At 52.8% G+C, this 21507-nt stretch overlaps 1 protein-coding gene across 1 annotated transcript in view; it reads right to left on the bottom strand.

Annotated features, from left to right (window-relative positions):
- The window catches only part of IGSF21 (immunoglobin superfamily member 21), a 246518-nt gene that overhangs the window by 128326 nt on the left and 96685 nt on the right, over positions 1 to 21507 (bottom strand). Inside the window, exon 2 of the mRNA XM_056123072.1 lies at positions 16835 to 16947. Coding sequence (XP_055979047.1) covers positions 16835 to 16947 — 113 coding nt within the window. The remainder of the gene's footprint in view (positions 1 to 16834; positions 16948 to 21507) is intronic.

Here is a 21507-nt window from a genome sequence, read left to right as displayed (position 1 = left end):
AGGTGCTGCCTCAGGCATTAGAAGAGGATGCCAGGGATATATCGCCACGGTCAGAATGGTACCTTGGAGCTTGATCAGGTTAAGGCACCTAACGAATACCATGATCTGGTTCTGATTCTAAAAGATTGCCCTGGTTGCTGCGGGTGGGAGGTGGATTGTACAGAAGCAGAAGCAACAGGAGTGGTTTGGGGGGCTGTTGACTCTAGAGCCCTAGGTGGTGATAGAGACTGTGGCAATCAGGTGCATTCTAGCATGTTTCTGACTAAATGGAAAACCCAAGGGGGAGGGGGGACAGGGCAAGGAGAAATACATGACAGAGCTGTAGGTCTGGGGCCTTGGCAGCCAGGTGGCTGGTGACACCATTTATAGAGATGGAGAGCAATGGGGAGCAGCAGATTTGGGGGAGAAACACAAAATGTTGCTTTGGTCATGTCAAGTCTGACATATTTATCTCTCAAGGGAGCAGTATCCAGAGTAAACAAATTGTTACTGTTGTCACTGTTGGGGTGTGTGTGTGTGTGTGTGCGTGTACTTGCAGTGTCAGAGGTCACGGTATTAGGGATTGAACTCCGGACATCACACTCTACCAGGCAGGAGCTCAGCCACTGAGCCACATGCCTGGCCCTGAAGGTGAGAATTCAGTCACTGCTCCCTTCAGTAGAACCCCAGCTCCCCTGAAGGGACATCAGGATTCGGCATGTTCCTCCTGCATCTCTGGAGGACTCAGATCTCCTCCTCTGCCTCTCTCCTCCTCCTCACCTGCCCTCCAGCACTGGGTGGGTCTTGCTGGGGCCTCTGCCCTGCTCTAACCTCTGCCTGCCCTGCCCTCTAGCCACTGCTCATTTTGGAACAGCTCCAGGCTGGGCTGGGTGCCCCCCGAGCCTCACTGTCATCCCGTTTCTCCCAGCAGCTGTGAGACAGTGACAGCCTCTCCCTGTTGTGGCCCAGAGCTCTGCAGACATTTATCAGAGGTGTCGAGTTGGTGCATGAAGGAATGAAGGGAAGAATTCACTGAGTCAGGGGCCCACCGATTCAGGCAGGCTCCACCCCTCCCATCTCCAAAGAACAGGCTTGCCTGGTTTGAAATTCATAGAGTAAACAGGGTTAAAGGGGAATGTTTAAAGCACTTAAGGAAATAAACAGCTTTCCAACACCCTCAATTATTTTGGAAGCACCTGCTCACGTATAATTAATGTGCCAATTAAAATGATTATTATAACCATTAAAGCGGGTCCCCCATGAACCACTACTTGACAACACTTGTTTAGACTCGTTTGAGTTACTCCTCCGCCTCGCAAAAATAATAATAATAAAATAATAACAATAAAATTTCCTTTCTTGAGGAGTAGCCTCCAATGCAGACTTTTCACGGATCCAGGCCACCTGGCTCCCTCAATAAACGGGATTCCTGATTCAAAGAAGGACAGATGCGCTCTGGGGAGGCTCTGCAAATGGTTTCCAAGAGCAGCAGAGACCTGCGGGACTAGGGGATGCTCTGGGTGAAGGGAGCACGCTCAGAGGCGGAGGCGGGGAAGGCTGGACCGATTCCTTCCACCTGTCTGCACTTTGTTTGACAGAGCAGGCGAAACGTGCAGCTCTGTGGGATGGAAGCTGTTTCCCTGGGCTCCCTTTGACAGTGATAGCCTCTGTGTGAGCCTGAGGGCCACCTCTGCAGACAGGTGATCCAGCTGTGTGATCATGAGGACAGCCCCGAGCAGAGGACCACAAGGCTTCCGCCGGGCCCCGCCCCTCATCTATCGCCCCGCCCACACCGCGGCCTGTCCCGCCTACCCAGAGGCTGGCCCCGCCTCCCACCTCTGGCCCCGCCGGCCCACAACCTGCCCCGCCTCCTATCCCTGGCTCCGCCCACCCCGCTAGCCCTCCCGGGTTCTACAGTCGCTGGGGGTGGAAGTGATGGAGCTTCCCAAGGCACCTGTAGGTGCATGGACCCACTTGGACTCCGAGGCGCTCGGGAGGGAAGTCCGCGTGCAAATTCCATACCTTACTGTCTGTGAGGACGGCTGCTCCAGCAGCCTTTCTGAGCCTGAGGATCCCCAACCCTGTGAAGATGGTACCAGCTGATGATGGAGATGGTGATGATTCGTTTGGGAGAGTTTCTGTAACATCCCCAACACAGCATCTGACCGAAACCTCAAGGAGGCGGCAAAGAGGAGGTGAAAATGAACCCTCGGACTGCCTGTCCCTCAGGGGGAAGCCCTTCTCCCCAAGTCCCGTCCGTCTGGGGCATTTAGGGTCTTCTGTGTTGCCCACCAGGAATAGCTGGCTGCTAAGTCAGGCAGCCAGGGTCAAGAAGGGGGCTCCACCACTCTAGTGGCACAGAGATGGGCAAGTGGCTCCACAGGGCCCAACCTCTGAAAGGGGAATAAGAGGGCTTCCATTCTGCCCTTCTCTACCCCCCTTTTCCTGCTCCGAGGTCGCCCCCGGGTGGCACACTGAGGGAGGCCAGGCAGGCCTGCAAACTTAACCCGGGACTGGGGCTCCCTGTAGGTACCCACGGGAGTCTCGTTAACGAGCTTCACAGGGCTTCCTTGCACACCGGACTTCAGGATCAGGCTGTACCAACTTCTGGCTCCTCTCAGCCCCCAGGGCCTGTGGCCTCTCACTGGTTGGGGCCTTTCTGGGCATTTCCTACTTCCCTTCCCTCTTGTGCTGCTGGGATGAGCTGGGCACACAGTACATTTCAGTGGTGCTGCTCGCTGCGATGTGGGTGGCACACCAGATTGCGGTGCCCTCACAGAGGGCCACAGTGCTCCCGGGGACCGCACTCCTTGAGTTGTGCTGCTTCAGAATGCTCCGCGGGGGCTTCACACTCCTGCTCCAGGGGTTGTGCATCTTCACAGTGTGGTGCTTGCTGGGCACTTGCCCATAACTGGCTGCAGTGTGGACGGAAATCACTTGTGGCTGCAGGGATCACTGATGCCAGAGCTGCCCAGATGGCACTTGGAGTCTGTGGAGGCACTGGGGATCAGACTCCTGGCCCCATGCTTGGCAGTCAGGGGTCTATCCACTGAGCCATCTCCCTGACATTTACAGACACACGGGTCTGATTCCCAAACACTCACAATCACCCTCTGTGGGGGAGCCAGGAGCTTTCTGGACACCTGGGACCACGTACTCGATGTGCAGCCTTGCTGAGCAGGCAGGATGCTGCCCCCCCCCCCTTGTCATGATGCTGGCACTGAGTCGATGATCGTGTGGCATGAAATCCCAGAACTGAAATGGACAGTCTCAGCCACTCTGTGGCAACTTGGGTCAGGAAGCGAGAAATCCTTTATATTCCATTTGTGACAGGCAGCTACTCTAATTTGTTTAGATACTTCCAGGGATGGGAATGTCACCAGTCCCCAAGACATCAATCTAGGAGAGGAATGTCACCAGTCCCCCAAGACATCAATCTATTGCGGAAAAGCTTAAGTTGTGAGAAAATTCCCTACCTCTTCAACTAAAAGCTTAGGTACATGTTCTTGAGGGCCACATAAGATATACCATTCATCCCTCTTCCCATCCATCTATCCCCCTATCTGACCATTTGTCTGTCCATCCATCTATCCATCTACCACCCACCTATCAGTCCCTCTAGCCATCCATGCATTCATCTATCCACCCATCAACCCATCCACCTGACTGTTCATCATCTCTCCACCCATTCACCTGTCTTCCTATCTGTCCATCCATCTACACATCTGCCCATCTGCTTAGCATCATTCTACACACACTGGAGAGAAAGTTACAAGGAAAACAGGCACCTGCCAGTAGGGGGTATGTATTCTAAGAGAGACTTTTCAGTCATACCTCAACTCCCTGGTAGTGAGTGCTCAGATAACATACACCTGCCTTTGAGGACACAATTTCAGTGAAGCACTCACTGAACCATCCTCACGTGAGGTCAGCTACAAGCTTTCAAAAGACAAGGCCACATAGTTTGCAGACATTCATGCTTTGCATATAGTATCTGCTGCGTACATGGGCTCCTGAGGCCAATGGGTTTATCATAAAGTAGACTTTGGAGCATTGGAAGAGTGCCATGGGGTCTGACACATTCCAGGGAACAAAGGTTGAATGGAGACAGGTCTCTCTGGTGACCCAGCAGCTGATGTCACAGGAAAAATCGATGTTGCCAGATGGTGGGGGGAGGGCATTGCAAGCAGCCTGTGTACGGGCACAGAGCTGGGAAAGCAAGTTGGCATGTTCTGAGAATTGCATAGAGGCCATATGATTCAAATCACGTGCCCACGTGGCTGTAGGAGGAAGCAAGGGTGGAGAAACCAGCTGATGGAGCTTGATAATGGAGTAAGACTTGGTGTGCTAGACCAATGACCTTGATCTTGGTCCTTAATGTGATCGGGGCCCCTGGGGACATGTGGATCAGTGATGGTACCATCAGATGTGTGGTATAAAGCAGTGGGTTGTACTGTCTGCACTGGGAGACGGTGTAATGGTCCTGTGGACATCTGTGAGGCCCCTGTGGGCATCTGTGAGGCCCCTGGTTGGAGATCCAAGTGCCCCTTCCTGAGGAAAGCATTGCAAGGCACAGAGAAGGGGGGAAATAAAGGACTTGGCAGGAGAAATGGCTCCTGAGCTGATTTTTGGGGACATCATCTTCATTTCAGTCATATTGTTTTATTCCGCGAGCATGTGGAGTGGAAGTTCATCGATAATCCTTCTCTGACAAGTTAAGCCAGCCTCCTTGTCAGGGAAACCCAGCGGGACTAAGTCAGGCAGAGTCTGCTGGGAGCCACACTCCACGCTTCATGTAGCCCGGGAGTCACTGGATCAGGTGCCCTGACAGCTGCTCGGACGGGATCCCCACCCTGATGAGGCTGTGTGCACAACGCTCCCTAGAGCACTCCCTCACAGGGGAGCACCAGGCTCTCTCCCAGCCCAGGGGCCTCTGAGGGGGAAGGAAGAAGGTAGAGTAGAAGCAAGGAAGAAACTGCGCATTCTTTTATTTTTTAATTACTAGATAGAAAAATAGAATTATTTATTTTATAAAACTACACTATATGAAATATATTTGAAAACTGAATATTTGAAAGGGTCAAATGCAGACGTTACTAACAATGCCTCTAATTTCATAATTCACTCTTCTTTTCTCTGGTACTAGAACCAGACTTTTTTTTAATGAATCAACGTGGGGTACAGTTACAGACTTACAAACTTTCGTGCTTATGTTTCAGTCATACAATGATCGAGTACCCATCCCTCCACCAGTGCCCATTCTCCATCACCAATGATCCCAGTATCTCTCCTACCTCCCCCACCTCATCCCCCCGACCCGCTGCCTCTGTGGCTGGGCATTCCCTTTTGCTCTCTCTCTCCTGATGGGTGTTGTGGTTTGCAATAGAGGTATTGAATGGCCATCATTTGGTCTGTAGTCTACTTTCAGCACGCATCTCCCATCCCGAGTAGGCCCTACAAGCACCCCTATACTTGGTGGTCCCTTCTCTATCTGAGCTTCCTTTTCCCCCAGCATGTGAGGCTGACTTCCAAGCCGCGGAGCAATCCTCCTGGTATCCTCTCTACTATTCTTAGTGTAAGTCTCCCATTCAGAAATAGTGCATTCTACTCAGACCATCTCTCTCCTCCCTAGTACTTTATTCTGAGGCCCAAAGAGGGAGCCTTAAGGTCACAAAGCAGGGAATTCTGGCGCCACATTCCAGCTCCTTCTGTCGTATGTGGCCATGAGACCCCTCCCCACCCACCCCACCAAGACAGCTCAATTGTCATTGTGTTCCCTTGGATATGCCAGCCTCCCCAGGCTCTTAGAGTCACCCAGAGACTGAGATGCCTCCAAGGAATACCTCCACTGTGATGCAACAGGACACCTTGATATCCGTGAAACTCCAACTGGTTGTCAGCCTTGCTCAGTGGTGGGGGAACTCAGAGCTCTTATCAGCTCCTAGTAGCACCTCTGGCTGGAGATAGCTTCATCATCACTGGCAGTGATGGCATCTTAACTCCTCGAGGCTGATAGAATTTTCTGGTCAAACACCTTCCTTCCTGTCCAGGGAGCAGGGGTGGGGTAGGGTGGGAAATGATGTGCTGGCAGAACCAGAACCTTTCCCATCTCTGTCTCTGCTTAGCTCCCTCTCAGGGCCACACATATCTGCGGCACAAGGCAACCCCTGTTGGCCTTCCTATGTAAGCTGGTTAGAGCGCTTCCAGAAAGCTCAGGGACCCCCAGTTTCCTGAGGCAGCCTGGCCACCCCTTGACCTTCTAGTGCCATCGAAAGTACGGACCATGATGACCTAAGCTTGCACATGTCACACTCACAAGCACCCCCTTCAACGAACACCCGGACACTTGTGCTGCAGGTCTCAAGCTTTTCAAAGAATGTCACAGACCCTTTGAGAAGACCCTGCCCCACTTCACCCAACAAATGCACACAACCCACTGGGTATACTCTCTGGGGTCAGAAGGCTACCCACACCCTCCCTGGGCCTCCAGGGTCTGGGGACCCCACAGCACACGTTGGAGAAGCAGATAAATAAAACTCAAAAATAAACAGAATAGCAAGATGAAGATGGCAGGAAATATTTGCAATCAACACAGCAGATAAAGGGTTGATATCCAGGATCTAAAAAGTATAAAGATCAGCAACAAAACCCCCCAAAAACCCCATCATCCAGAACTGGGGAGAGGAAATGAACAGGAACTTATTCTGAGGAAGACCAACAGATGGTCAACTGGCACATGATAAAATGCTCACCATCACTTATTATTAGGGAAATCCACATCAAGATGACAGTGAGATACCATCTCACAACAGTGAGAATGGTGCATATCAAACACTTGGAACAATCCGTGTTGGCGGGGTTGTGGTGGAAAAGGAATTCTCATCCACTGCTAGTGGGAAATATCTGGTTCAACCCCTATGGAATACAGTATGGAGGGTACTCAGTGAACGTTGAATTGAGCTACCCTATGACCCAGCAATTCCACTTTGGGGTATCTTTGTCCAGATCAGAACCAGATGAGTAGTAGAGCACCAGGAGCAAGTTCTTGCATGGGTAAGACAGAACAGGCACAGCACTCATTCCGTCTCAGGGTGAGGGGTCAGAGACCGCACAGAGGAGAGGGAGGATGAGTAAGACTTGGCCAGGTGGGAGTGAAGGATGAGATCATGGATTGCCCACTTCCCTGCGGTGTGGGTGATGGAAACAACTTATCTGCAAAAGGCCTATTTGTTACACACTATCCCTGTGAGATGCTTAAGGAAAGTCAATCAAGCCCATTGACCAATCACGGAAACAGATCTTTATAAGTTAATGACACATGGCTTGCCTGAAAGATGTCCCCTGGAGGGAAGTGGGTCCACCTCCTTTACCTCTCCAGTTCTTTGAAGCCTCAAGGAGGGTCTCCTGGAGGCTGTCTGGAGAGCCATAGTCCAGAGGCCATGCATGGAGTTATGGTGGAGTGTCTGGGAGCTGCACTCCCCAACATACATAAGCCCAGATACATTGCTTGTTTGCTTTGAGATGACTGAGGGGTTTTTCTTGGGGAGGTGGGGTGGGAGAGACACTCTGTGCTTCTCCAGGCAGATAGCAAGAAGACCACTAGTTCCAGACTGCTAGACTGGGGGTGCTTGGGACAAATAAGGCACTTAGAGGCTTGTGAGTGACAAGCCAACAGAGATGGAAACACAGTCAGGAAGTTCTGCTCCTTGGTGGAAACCTCCGGGCCATGCCAAAGCTGGTCTCAGGGTTTGTCCGAGTCCCCTCCAGCCTGTTCTTCCCTCGAGGCGCTTCTTATTTAGGCTCCCTGAGGACTCTGGGCCTCTGAGTTCAGTCGTCTTCGTTCTTATCCTAAGGCCTCTTGCTGCAGCCTAGCACAGAGCAGACACACCGGGATCGGAACCTCTATTTTCCCAGATTTTTTTTTTTTTACCAGAAGCTCTTCTGTCTCTTTGTTGATCAAAAACACGGCGAATCTTGAGAGTCCCCGAGTCTGACTTGGTGTTGTCTTCTCAGGGCTAGTATCCATCATATTCTGATGAATTCCAACTCCAAATCTCCATTTTTGACAGAATTCCAGGTTTGGAGTCTCAAATCAGAGTTCCTAAACCTCTCTGGCCTACTACAACCTCCTTTATTTATTTATTTATTTATTTATTTTATTTATTTATTGCTTTTTGAGTCACACCCAGCAACACTCAGGGGTTACTCCTGGCTCTGCTCTCGGGAATTACTCGGAGGACCAAATGCAGTGCTAGGAATTGAACCTGGGTTGACTGCGTGCAAGGCAAACTCCCTATGCTCTGTATTATTGCTCAGCCCCCGTCCCCTTCTCAAAAAATAAAAACAATTATTTAGTGCCCCCCTGAAAAATCAACCTTCTATAAGTGAACAAAGAAAAGGCTCCTTCTCCATCAATTGCACCAGAGGCTACTCCCAGCCCCCCCTCCCATCACTTCAGCTCCCAGGGGGCTGTGTTACCCACCGTGGGGCACTGCCTTCCTTGTTGCTCACAGCTTCATCTCTATGCTTGGGAGCATGCGGAACTGAAGACGACACACAGAAATGCCCCTAACACCCTCTGTCCCCTTCTCCTCCCAGGCTCAGCAAACACCACCAGTCCCACCCACTCAGCAGCTCCAGCCTGGGAGCCAGAAGTCACCTGAACGGGCTCATTCCCTCAGGCCTTCCACACATCCATAAAACCCATTAAACTGCCTACAGGTCACAAGTAGCATTCCTTATCCTCCCCGCTTGCCACTCAATCTGGTCCAAGCCACTGTCCCTTGTCCTGAACTGTTTGACTCACTTCCAACTTGGTCCTCTGCTTCCAGTCTTGCCCCTCCCACCGTCCATTCTCCACCCAGAAGTGGCCTTTCATGGAAGCAAACCAGATTCCATTCCTTCCCTGCTTAAAACCCTCCAGCACGCTCTGCCCTTAGAGTAACACGGATCTACACCTGGGAGCGCCTGCCTGCCACCCTCACCCCACCTCTGGCCTCAATCCCACCTCGTAGGGGCTCTCTTGGCAGGTGGGAAGCTCTTTTGCACCAAAGCTCCTGATTCCTCTACCTACGAAGCTTCATGCCCCCACTTTGGCATGGGGTGGGGGGTCCTTGTTTCCTTGTTGCCTTTGAGATCTCCATTTAAATGACTCTTTCCCTGCCTTCCCCCCCTCCCCACCTCTCCATCCCTCCCCTCCCCCAGCCCGTTTCTATGACAGGCAAACCCTTTCATGATCAGGCCCTTTCTTGTTGATCTTCCCCGACTCTTTCCTCAAGGTAAACTCCAGGAATCCAGGCTCTCGTTGCTGAGCTCTTTGATGCACTCCCAGTGCCAGGAACCGTCTGGCTCAGTAAATATGTGGTGAATAAATGTGAGATAAATGAGTGGAGCAGCTCCCTTTGTCAGAGCCTTCCCAAATGGCCCGGTGTGGTTCGCGGCTGGGCCAAGTGTATTACAATCACCTGCCGAGCTGGTTAAAAGCACCAAGGCCCCGAGGCTCCGAGCCTGGAACTTTTGATTCAGTAACCACAGAATGAGGCTCAGCCCTCAGTATATTTGTATAGGCTCTTCTGACGATTCCAAGGAAGCGTCAGAAATTCCGCTCTTTGCCCTTTGCTACTGAACCACCACGGAAAACCAAGGGTGGGGACTGAAATCATTGCAATGCAGGCTCTGGCCTCTAGGGGGAGACTGAGCTCTCTCCCATTGGCCCAGTACCACTAGGAGGGGCTGTGTGGTCCCCGCCTGGTACAGATGTCACCTCTGGTGGAGGGGGGGTCATAAAAAGCTTGCACTGAAAGGAGACCTGGAAACATGTTCTCATGTCTATTAATGTGTTAGTACATTTACAGACAGCTCTGCTTGGGGGATTGGTGTGGTAAGATGGGAGGGGGCGTGTCTTACAGTGAATAAGGGAGATGAAGCCTCGACTGAGTAGAGTGGGTTGGCTTGGCCCTGGCTCAGAGGAAAAGGTCCCTGGTCCTCTTTCCTCTCTCCCTCCACCGCAGAGCTGGGGTATCTGTGAGCCCCTGTGCAGGATGCCGGTCAGGGTTCAGTGACTGCCAGTCTGGGTCCCCAGCCAGAGAGGTTGAAGGGGAGAGTCCAGTCCGGTTCCCTGGCACGGGGGCCTGGTTACTATTCATCACCAAGAGTGTACTTGCCATCTTGCCCTTCTGGTATCTTTAGACTGTGATGTACACTTACGATCATCATTTTCTATTTATTGGAGACAACAAAACATTGTCAAGGACTTCGACTCAGAGAGACAACGGATGCCAGTAAAGTCATTTTCAAATAACTGCTTGCTGCAGTGAGAGCTAAAATCCATTGAAATGGTTGAGCGCTGTGATGGTATTTCCAAGAACCGAAATCAGTGAGTTCACCAGTATAATCACATAGGAACAAAGAGTGCCCGGGCTTGAAGTGTTATCTCTGTCTGTCTGCCTTGGGAATGGCAGGGGTGGGATAGAATTCAAATAATCCAGGCTTGGTAATCCTACCCAAGCACTGTGCTCTCTTGTTCTGTAATTCCCCTCTCTGCTGCTCTCAAACTCCTGTGAAACATGGAAGGACAATGCCTACGATTTGCTGATCATTAAAATAAGGGAGTTGGCATTGCCTCTTTTGCAAACCACAACACCCAAAAGGAGAGAGAGAACATAGGGGAATGCCCTGCCACAGAGGCAGAGTGGGGTGGAGGGAATGGGGGGTGGAAGGGATACTGGGATCCGTGGTGGTGGGAAATGGGCACTGGTGGAGGGATGGGTATTCGATCATTGTATAATTGAAACCCAAGCACGAAAATATGTAAGTCTACAACTATACCTCATGGTGTCTCACTAATAAAAATTTTTAAAAAATAGGGGAGTTGGTTGGTTATAGACGTGGTTGCCCAAAAGCAGGGAACGTGGGTGCTTCCCTGCCCTGCTGCAGATGACGTTCGTAGCCTACATCAAGATTCAGTTATGTCCCCAAGTCACAGACATGCAGGTGTTCTGATGTCTTGGGCATCCTTCCGTCCCACCTGTCTCACACCCCAGCCTTCTTCCTCTGTCTGAGTGGTCCAGACGCGGACACACTCACGGGCACCCAGCAGAGCCCCATGGCAGGAGCTCATTACCCCACACAGGTAGCCTCCCCAAGGCGGTGTCTCTGACACAGAACAAACACCCAGGCACACATTCCCTGCAAGGTGAAAGCAACGAGATAAGGGCCTGCTGAAAGAAGGGGCGTTATCAAGGTTTGTAGATCTCCTTCTCTCTCTCTCTTGCTCTGTGGTTCTCTTTTTTGTGGCCTTGTAACCCGGGCCCCCATACGGCTCTGGGGAACAAACTGAGAAGGAAAGAGACAAAACAAAGGAGCGATGATAAAAAACTGTCATGAAAGGTTAAGTTCCCATGATTCTCTGTGGCTGTTTAATGGATTTCTATGATATAAACAGACCTTTGGCTTTGCCTGCTGGGCAGGTGACCTCCAACTAAATGAGTTTAGACAGTGTTCCCTAATAAGAAATGTTCCATTCTCCCCCCACCCCCATATACCACAACTCCCCCCCTCCTGAGTATATAGGATCTACACTCCTGCATAGACAGACACTATCAGCTGGACACACATGCCTAATCTGAGACAGAGACATGCCAGGGTCTGTGCAAACGTGCATGTGAATCTGAATCCCCAGCCCCCTCCTTTGTGCACTTAAATACGATGCCTGTGTATCCAGCATGGCAGATATAGCTGGGAAGAGACGTGGCCTCTGACCTGGATGTGCTCACAGCCCAATGGACCGAGAGTATTTTGATGTGATGTGGTAAGAGACAGTGTACAGACACCACCACCACCACCACCCTCGAAAGGAATCATAGAGGAGGGGCAGTCTAGAATTTTCTGCAGAGATTTAAGAAGAGAACATAGACCCAGGCACGTCTCTTTGGAGAGCTTCAGTTTCTTCATCTGCAAAACAGGCTTAACCATAATATAGACCTCACAGAGCCAGCATGCAAATGATCAGAGCAAAGCCTTAATGCACGGGATCTGATGCCGTACACGTCGTCAAGGTTCACTAATGCTAGTCACTGGTATTGGCATAACTAGATTTGCTGAATAAGCCCCCGACTATAGGCAGAGTGATGATGAAGTAAAAGATTTGTTATCATTCATTTCCTAGAATCAGAGCTGGTTTTCTTACTTTAAAGGGAGGATAGTTTGGTGGTTTCGCCACTGCCTCCTACTAGTCAAGTATGGAAATGCATCTCCACTCAATTAGCCGTTGCATACTTTAAAGTATGGGAGTGAGCAGAGAAAACGGACTCTGGAAAACGCAACTCTGGGAGAGCAATCCACGCCGCCGTGGATGGAACACGGAGAAGGGGTGAAATGGGCTGAGAAACATCCTGACACTGAACGGGGCTTTGACAGACAACTATGACACCCAGCACTGCAGGGGCTGACAACGCTGCCGACTTGTTTTCAAAGGAGCCATTCGAGAGTGAGGCTCCTTCCGCCCACCCGCCACCCAAGCCGTCCAGGGATGGCAGGTTACAAAACAAACACGATTCCTCTCTCGGAAGCTCACGTTAGAGCTCACATTTGCCTGGAGGCCCAAAGGTGGCACATGCATTCATCAGGAAAGCACAGAATATTCCAGGGGCCATGGGGAAGGGTTAGCACAGCGCTACAGCAGTGGCCCAGTGCCCTGCTGGGCTGGTAGCAACATTCTAGGTCTTCTGCTCTGGTCTACTCCAATGGCCGTTAGCTGCAAGAGCTGGTGAGCTCTGACACACCAGGGTGGGTTGGCTGGGGAAGTACAATTTTGATTTAATTGAACTTATATTTACATGGGCACTGTAGCACTGTAGCACTGTCCTCCCGTTGTCCATCGATTTGCTCGAGCGGGCATCAGTAACGTCTCCATTGTGAGACTTGTTGTTATTGTTTTTGGTATATCGAATACGCCACAGGGAGCTTGTCAGGCTCTGCCATGCAGGTGGGATACTCTGCATAGCTTGCCGAGAGGAATGGACGAATTGAACCTGGGTCGGCCGCGTGCAAGGCAAACGCCCTACCTGCTGTGCTATCACTCTAGCCCTGTTATTAACATCAATAAAATATTTTATTATCATCAACATTTATGTGTTAATATTAACATTAATATTTCTATTATTTACATAGGCACAGGTAATAAATGACTTGCAGCGGGCATTGTAGACTGGGAGGTTGGAGGGGGATGCTCTGATCACATTTCTGATCACATTTGTAGAAGAGTTTGGCATCTACAAAAACAGACAATTTGGTGTGTATGGGGGGCTGTCTAAGGTGCAGCCCTTGCTACCTCCTCCTCTGACTCCCACGGGGTCAGTCAGCCAAGACCTCCCCAAATGTTTAGCCAGTGGCCTTGTTAACACCAAGGAGATGGTCCCCATGCCCTGGACAATGCCATCACTTGTCCCAGGCTACCCAGAGAATCCCCCCCATTCACGATGTTTCTGAAAGTGCAGGATGACCCTTCGCTAAGATAATGCCTCTGGGACCAGAGGGGAGACTGCTGGGATTTACACATGGTTTAGGCCATTTTGTGCCCACTGGGCTGCGCGGGCAGTGGCGGCCTCGTCACAATGCCCCGCTTTTCCCTTCTAAAGGGACTGGAGACACAGCCCTGGCCCGGCCTGTGTAATCTATTCATGTCCTTCCAAGCCGGGCTCTGTGAGCTCATTCACGGAGGACGGGGAAAGGAAGCCGGGGAGGGACGCAGACACTCAGACAGAAAACAAACCAGGGGGCAGCTCTCTGTTTGGGGGAGGGAAGATCCTGGGGGAGAAGTGGGGAGGGGTTGGTGAAACCACCGTCTGGGCACGAGGGAGGGCTGGGGAGCAGGTTGGGGTTCCCCTGGCTGTGACTCTGGCCTTGGGCTCTGGGAGCCCCTTCCTGGTAGGTTCTTATCTCTCTCCACAGCTGGCTCCTTGGGGATGGAGCTACGGGGTCGGGGCGGTAGCAGGCACAGACGGGACTGGCCATGCGAAGACACTTGCCTGGAATTTCCTCCTATCCTCTGCCACATCCTCCCCATCAAAGGACACACGGGCTCCCCTGGGCCCCAGGAGAGTACCGAGTCAGCTGAGTCACTACCTCGTCCAGTGACAGAATCAAAAGGGCCTGAGCATTTGGCTCCAGCAAGCTATTTGCATGTGATTTGCATACATCTGCATACCCCTGCTCCAGAGGCCCTCAGTCAAAGGATGTGAAATGAAGTAAAATAAATTCATTAGCGCAGCCTACCATAGTCCGATGCGCAGGGCCTGACACCCTTAGGAGACATAACTGACTCTTAGAGCAATTAGGGTGGCCCCAGGCCCAGGCGGAGGGAGGGGGTGGGGAAGTGAGGGCAGTGTCCAGCCTGGGGGATAGGAGTGAGGAAGGCAAGTGTTCATTGAAACGGGAGAACGGTCATTTTCCTCCCATCCCTCTGTCAAAAATCCTAGGGCCAAGTTTCCTGGGAAGCCCATTTCTGGGACTGGCGCTGCCCTTCTTGGCATGGGCCCCACAGGGAGATTTTCCTCACCATGCTGTGGTCATGTACGGTTGGGACGGCACTGAGACGCCCATGGTGCTTCCCACCCAAGGCCCCACCCCCTGTAGCCCTGTTTCTTGTTTCTATTCCGCCTCTATGTTTCTCTCTACCAGTTGGGCAGATCTTCCCACTGGCCCTTGCTGCGATCCCCTCTCAAATGGTTGAGGGAGAGCTGCCCATTGGTGCCCTCGTCAGCAGTGAGCTGGAGTTAATTTATCCCAGTCCTTCTGCCAGGTGCTAATGAGATGCTCACAGCGTGTGTCAGCCAAGCAGCTCCCGTATCATGTAAATACGCCTCTTAGAGATTCAGTTCATGGCACTATTTAACATATGCCTCGACTTTCTCTAGGCCTGTTGATCTATCTAGAACGGAAACCTCTTCTAAAAGCAGGGGCCCTGCAGGGTGCCAAATGTCAGGTTCACACCTGTGGGTCCCCCCACCCCAGATGCCAGAAAGAGCTGGGTGGAGGCTGTGATTCTGAAGAGGAGAGAAAGCAATGAAGGAGCCCAACTCATGGGCAACAGAAGAATGGGGACTGGCCAACAGAGAGACAGAGTCCAGACATTCCAAAGGAACAAAGAGTGTGAGCAGGATGGCTTCAAGCAGGAGGGAAACAGAAGAGGGAGGTTCTGAGTCAGGGTCCTGAGTGCCAGCAAGACCCCCTAACGTTGGACGTTGGGTTCCCACACTTGCCAGTAGGGTGTGGCCATGGCTGGAAGGAGCAAATCCAATCTGCACCCACCCCCTCTCACTCCATTCCCTCTCTCCCCACTCTGCATTGGCTCCACCAGCAGTTTCGTTGATTGCTATTATCCATCGGTTCTATTGAAGAAAGGCCACGGCACTTAGAAAGGCTGGGAAAGACTTTTAGATCTGCACTGTCCTCCCGTTGTTCATCTATTTGCTCGCGCGGGCACCAGTAACATTTCCATTGTGAGACTTGTTATTGCTTTTGGCATATCGAATATGCCACAGGGAGCTTGCCAGGCTCTGCTGTGCGGGTGGGATACTCTTGGTAGCTTGCCCGGCTCTTCGAGAGGGATGGAGGGATCAAACCCGGGTTGGCCGTGTGTAAGGCAAACGCCCTACCCGCGATGCTATCACTCCAGCCCTGTTTTATATCAGGGCGTGGCCAACCACCAACCCTGGACCAAATCTGCCTACCGTTTGTTGGGAAGATTCCCTGGGAGCCCAACATTTTTGTCGTCGTGCACCTTTTACCTTCCTTTAAAAGAATCTTTTAATGGTTGCCAGAGGAGAGGTGGGGGGAAAGAGACTTAACCAAGAAGACAATTCTGTGACATAAAAGCATTATAGGAAAGGTGGGCTTAGGTGTCCACGAATAAAGGGTGAGTGGCTTTTTGCATGCCCTTCCCTGAGCAAGTGTTGGTGGCTGTTTTCACACAACAGCAGTGCTGAGTGGTTGCCACCAAGACCATATGGTCCCTAGAGAAGGAAATATTTACTATCCAGGACGCACCGAAAAAAAATTGCCAAGCCCTGTTTTAGACTAGGGAAGGGGGCGGCGTGTGTGTGTGTGTGTGTGTGTGTGTGTGTGTGTGTGTGTGTGTGTAGTAGTGGGGAGGAGCGGGGAGGAGCCGCAGTCTCTCCGTTCACCAAGATGGCAGGGCTGCACTGCATGCTGGCAGCACGTGATGAGACGAGAAGCATGCCTGCCAGCTGGACCTGTGCCCTGTTGGCCCCGGTCCCCAGTGGCAAGGGGAGGCCAGGCCGGTGTGCCCCAGCCCAGACACACCAAGGTTCTGTCAGTGACTGCAGAAGGTCAGCATGGAAGCCCGAGACCCAAAGCTGACCCGACTCTTGCCAACACCTGAGTCCCGGGCAGGTGACATCTGCTCGTCTCTGGCAGAATGTCACTCCTGAGATCTAAACTTAGGGTGCCAGTCCTCTGTGTAATCAAATTAGGAGGCAGACTATCTCTGCAATTTAATTTTCAAGAAGGCAGGAAGCATTCTGCTCTTTGCGTTTTCATGCCAAAAACATTGCAGAAACCCCATCTTCGACATTTCTTACATTTTACCCTGCAATCAGGGCCTGGGGTGTGCTGAGTTATTCAGCCTCAGGTACCCATGGGGGTGTCCAGAGCAGAGGTACATACTAGGGACACACACGAGGCCAGGAAGGAGCAGAAGAGCAGAGTTTCAGCTCCTGGTCGAAGGCACAGGACAGCTCAGGCTGGCTCTGGGGAGGCCTCCTGGTAGGGCCTTGGGAGGGCCGTGGAGGCCCTTGGAAGTGGCAGGCATGAAGGCGACGCGCAGATGACTTACCCGGTACCATACGATCTCGCGCATACGGCCATCTGTCTTGAAGTTGCACTTCAAGGTCACAGCGTCACCAGCCACCACCGGTGGGAGGGGCTCAATGTTGACTGTCAGGTAGCCTGGAGAAGGAGGGAGGGGCATCGTGAGAAAGGAGCAGAGAGAGAGCCGGGGACGGGGGGTGCAGATGCGACGGCAGGGGTGCTGGTCTGTGGTAGTCATGGGAACGGGGCTGTGAGCCCAAGGAGAGGCGTCACCTTATCTCCCTTCTCACTTTTGTCTTCCTGTCTCACATCTCCCTACTTCCCACAGCCCGACCCCTCCAGCCCCCCAGATCCCTTCTTGGGGTGATTTTCCCAGGAAGGTAGGACCTGTAGGCACCTGGGGGCCGTGTCTTGCTGTCTCGCTGACTATTCATGGGAGAACCCAGGGACACAGGGCCTGGCTCTAAGCCAGCACTGCCAGCTCTCCTGCATTAGTGTCTGGAACTGGCCCGGAAAGGAAGGGGCGGACGAGCATATGGAAGCAAGTGTTCTCAAACCACCCTCAGACCCCACCACACGGGCTGTGAAGTCCCTGTCAGGACAGTATTTCAGGAGCTCCGTAGGCCCTGCTGAGCATCCTGACCAAATCACGCCCTGGGGAGAAGTGTCCTGGGAAACAGCTGTTTGACTCCCAGACTCACAAATCTCCCATCACACACACATGCAGGCACACACACACACACACACACACACACAGACAGACAAACACACAAACACGCGCGTGCACACGTGTGCACACACATGTCTGCTCACACACCAGCACACATACATGCATGCACGCACACACATGCATACACATGCATACACACAGTCACATACACACGGACACACACAGACACTTGCACACACACACTGAGCCCAAAGGGAGAGGCAGTTCCAACCTGCAGCCGAGGGGAGCAGGGCCTGGGTGGCACAGGGCCTGGGAGGAGTCTTGAAGCTTCGCCAGCACCCCCAGGCCCAGAAATCCTCACCCAGTGCGGGAAGCAGGGCACAGTCCGTAGCCACTGCTAGGCCACAGTGTTGCCTGCACCCCAAACTCCAGCCTGAGGAGCTCTCTGGCCCCTCAGCTCATCCTGGGGGGCTGGGCACCCATTCTGGCTCAGTGGAAAATCTCAGAGGAGCTTGGCTGATGGTCCAGGCTCATCGGATCAGCTTCCTGTTACTGATGTCCAACCATCGATCCAATGGATCAATCCTGTCGGATCACCTTAATGACAAAACCAGCCGGTGTGGGTTCAGGGATTTCAATTGTGCAGGTAACCTGAGCGGATCGAGCCCAGGGCCCCGACCCCTGCCTGAAACTTAATGGTTACAACATGCCAGGAAAAAAAATCCATTTCAAAGGAATCAATCTAGATGCTGGAGTCAACCCCCATCTGTGTGGTCCAAGGCCCAGATAAGGGGGGTAAGGTACAGGCCTCTCCCCCAGAGACCATGCTCACAGGGGACCTAAAGCCTACGTGATGCAAGAGAACCGTGCGGAGCCAAATGAAAATATCTCTCCCTCCTTCCTTCTCCATGGGGCTCCAAACTGGCTTCCCCTGCTCCATGCAGGCTCTGGGAGGATTCAGGAATCAGGAAACCACGGCAGTTGACATTCCTAGAACTCCGGGCCAGGTCCTGGGCTAAGCACTTCTTTCCACTCTGCATGGAGAAGTAAAGGGTCCAAAGAACCTTCCAGAGATCACTACAGGACTAGACTGAGTGGGGACCAAACCCAGGCTCTGCTCCGATCTTGTCAGAAGAGGCATTGGCCTCTCTCAGGAGGGAGAGGTGAAGAAAGTGACATTTCTGTCACCCTGGTCCCTCTGCTACCATCCAAGCCTTGGATGGACTGCTTGGCTCAACTTTCCAGGGGGCCACCCTCCCCTGGTGTGGGGGAGGGGGTGGTCTCACCGTTGAAGATACAGATAAGATTTAGGAGGGAGAATGCAGGGGTCATGGCCAACCCCAGTTCAAGCCCTGGCCCCACATGGTTCCCTGCGCACTGCAGGGAAGTGATACCCAAGTACAGAACAGAGAGCAGCCCCTGAACACTACAGCATGGTTCAACCATCACAACTCCCCACCAGTAAGAGTTAGGTATCCTCAATCCAGGCGACTGAAAGCCATGGCCAACAGAAGGGGGTCTCTGAGATGCAAGCACCTTCCAGGCTTAGCAGCCCCTGGTGGATGCAGATGGCACAGGTGCATGAGGCCGACCAGGGCAGGGACGGGAGGCCAGCTTGCAGTCACCACTTGAAGGAATCCTGTGTGTCTGGTGACAGGGGAGTGGGTGGGTGAGTGGCTCTTGGGGGCGGTGGAAGACTAGTAATTAGTGACCAAGTGAGGTGCACCCACAGGTGAGTCTGATGTAGCTGGCTGGGGGCAGAGCAATCCCAGTGTAAGCAGCAAGGCCTGGCCTGGGAGCATGGGCCCTGGGGGAGGGCAATGGGGGGTGTTGGATCAAGGGGGTGATTCTGATGCCTTCTGATGGTGCTTCCAGGAGGGAGGAAAGAACCTCAAGCTTCTAGTAGATGTTTCAAGGGACACAGCTAAGTGAATATTGGGTGTTTCTAATAGATGTTTCAAGGGACACAGTTCCAACCAGCAGCTAAGTGAATATAGGGTGGGAGCGGGGATGCTGCTCAAAGGGTGGGAGGACATGCTGTGCATGGCGGACTCTGTCCCAGACCCCACGGCTCCCTGGGCACTGCTGGGAATAGCTTTGGGGTCCTGCTGCACCTCTCGGTCTCCTCCAACGGGGGCAGACAGTTCAAGGTCGCACCTCTTGGTCTCACTCTGGGGCCCCAGCCTTGGACTGTCTGCCCCCATTGGAGGAGTATCACCAGGCATGGCCCATGAGCTCTGAGCATTTCTTGGGAAGCCCTCTGCTTCCCCTCTCTGCTCAAAAGAACAAACATATTTTTTCCCCTCAAGATTTCTCCAAACACGTCTGTATTTCCTCTCCCTGTCTTGGTTTCCCTTGTAAAGAGTCTCCTAGGGGAGCTGTTGGGTAGTAAATACTGTGGGGGGGGGGGCATGTGAGGTAGGTATACAACTGGTAGCACGGGGCAGGGGTTGCCCTAGTGGGGGTTGATGTTCCCGCCAGGAGACAGCAATGAAACCAGCTAGGAACAAATCGGGGAGCTGGGCAACAAACAAGGAAATAAAATGAGGGGCAGGATGGAGTCGTGGTGCGGGGGGGGGAGGGCCACCCTGGATGGGGGCGAGGAGTGCTGATGAAGAGACTAGAGGAATGTGGGGCCCACATAGGAATGCGGGGGAGATGTGCCAGGCCAGTAGAGGGCTGTGCCACAGAACATGCCTGGGGTGGCCGGGAACATGTGCCCTGAGACCCTGGGGGCCGTGTCTCCTCACAGCCCCCCTCTGGTTCCTCTCCCTTCCCCAGCAGTTGAACCAAGGCTCAGAAAAAGGGGCAATAAGGATGCTGGGTGCATGATCCAAGATGACACTCACCCCTGTACCACATAGGACCTTACTTCCCCCGACCAGGCTGAGCTGAAGCAGCGGTGACCCTGTCTCCTGTTGTCTGTCCACGACCACCTGAGCCCTTGCAGCATGCAGCCACAAAGCCTGGGTGGGGGTGGGAGTGGGGGGTCGCTAGTTGCGACCCCAAAGCAGCTACTCCAGGCTGCAGGTGGGCAGGGGCCTGGGCTCTCAGGATGGAGAACCTCACAGGGTGCCCAGTCCCCAAGAGCCTGTCTACTTGTTCAGTGACTGCTAGAAAAGCCAATCAAAGGCACAGGTCACTGCCTTCCTCCCAGAAGGAGAGAAGGATAATGAACTGCTTAGTTAAGACTAGGAGCTCTCTACGGGCAAGGACACGTGCAACTTCACCTCCTTCCGTGCGTGGGGGGGGGGGGGGGAGCAGGGGAATTCCCCACCTCCCCATCCTTGGGAGACCCAGGCTGGCCCATATGGACACTTGTCCTGAGGCAGGCAGATTGGTCAGGTGTAACACCAGCTCCTCCAGCTGGATGAAGACCCCGCCAGAGTGAAGTGTGGAAACAGGGGGGCACATCACCTCCTTTCTCGAGGCCTCAGTTTTCTCCTCCGTCCCAGAATGTTTAGGACCTTCCAGCTCCTGTCTACACCAAACCGAGACATTAACCAAGACAACCAGGGTCTGGATCACGGGGCCAAAAGGAGAGGCAACCTCACCACCTCTGCTCCCAGCATCTCCGGGAAGTGAACCCACCAGTGAATCAGTTGCCAGCTGAAGGAGCTCTGTCTTGCATTCTCTTACATTCGCCGCCAATCAGCCTCCATGCAGGGGCCCCTCCCCAGCATGCTATCGAGAAGCAGGATCGGGAGTGGAGAGGGATTCATCTTAACTAAGCAGTTCATTATCCCGAGTGGTGCCATCACTCTCCCCTCTATCTCTGACAGCATTTACACCACTCCTGTTAAGATACATTTAGCAAAATCGCAGGCAATATTTAGGAACCAGACACTTCCCCAATGAGGTGATGACAAATAGCTCCTCTATCTGGAAACTCACACTGCAATATCCCAGCATCGCTCCACGCCCCTTTCCCAGCTCAGAAGGCCCAGCTCCAGAGGGCCAGCTCCTCTCTGGTCCCAGGGAGAGGGGGGCACAGGGAGTCCTGTAGGATTTCCATAGGATGAATACCA

Source organism: Sorex fumeus, unplaced genomic scaffold (assembly GCF_029834395.1).
Source record: "Sorex fumeus unplaced genomic scaffold, SorFum_2.1 ptg000047l, whole genome shotgun sequence".
Classification (NCBI taxonomy): domain Eukaryota; kingdom Metazoa; phylum Chordata; class Mammalia; order Eulipotyphla; family Soricidae; genus Sorex; species Sorex fumeus.
Note: the sequence above shows the minus strand (reverse complement) of the source record. Positions and strands in the feature narration are given on the sequence as shown.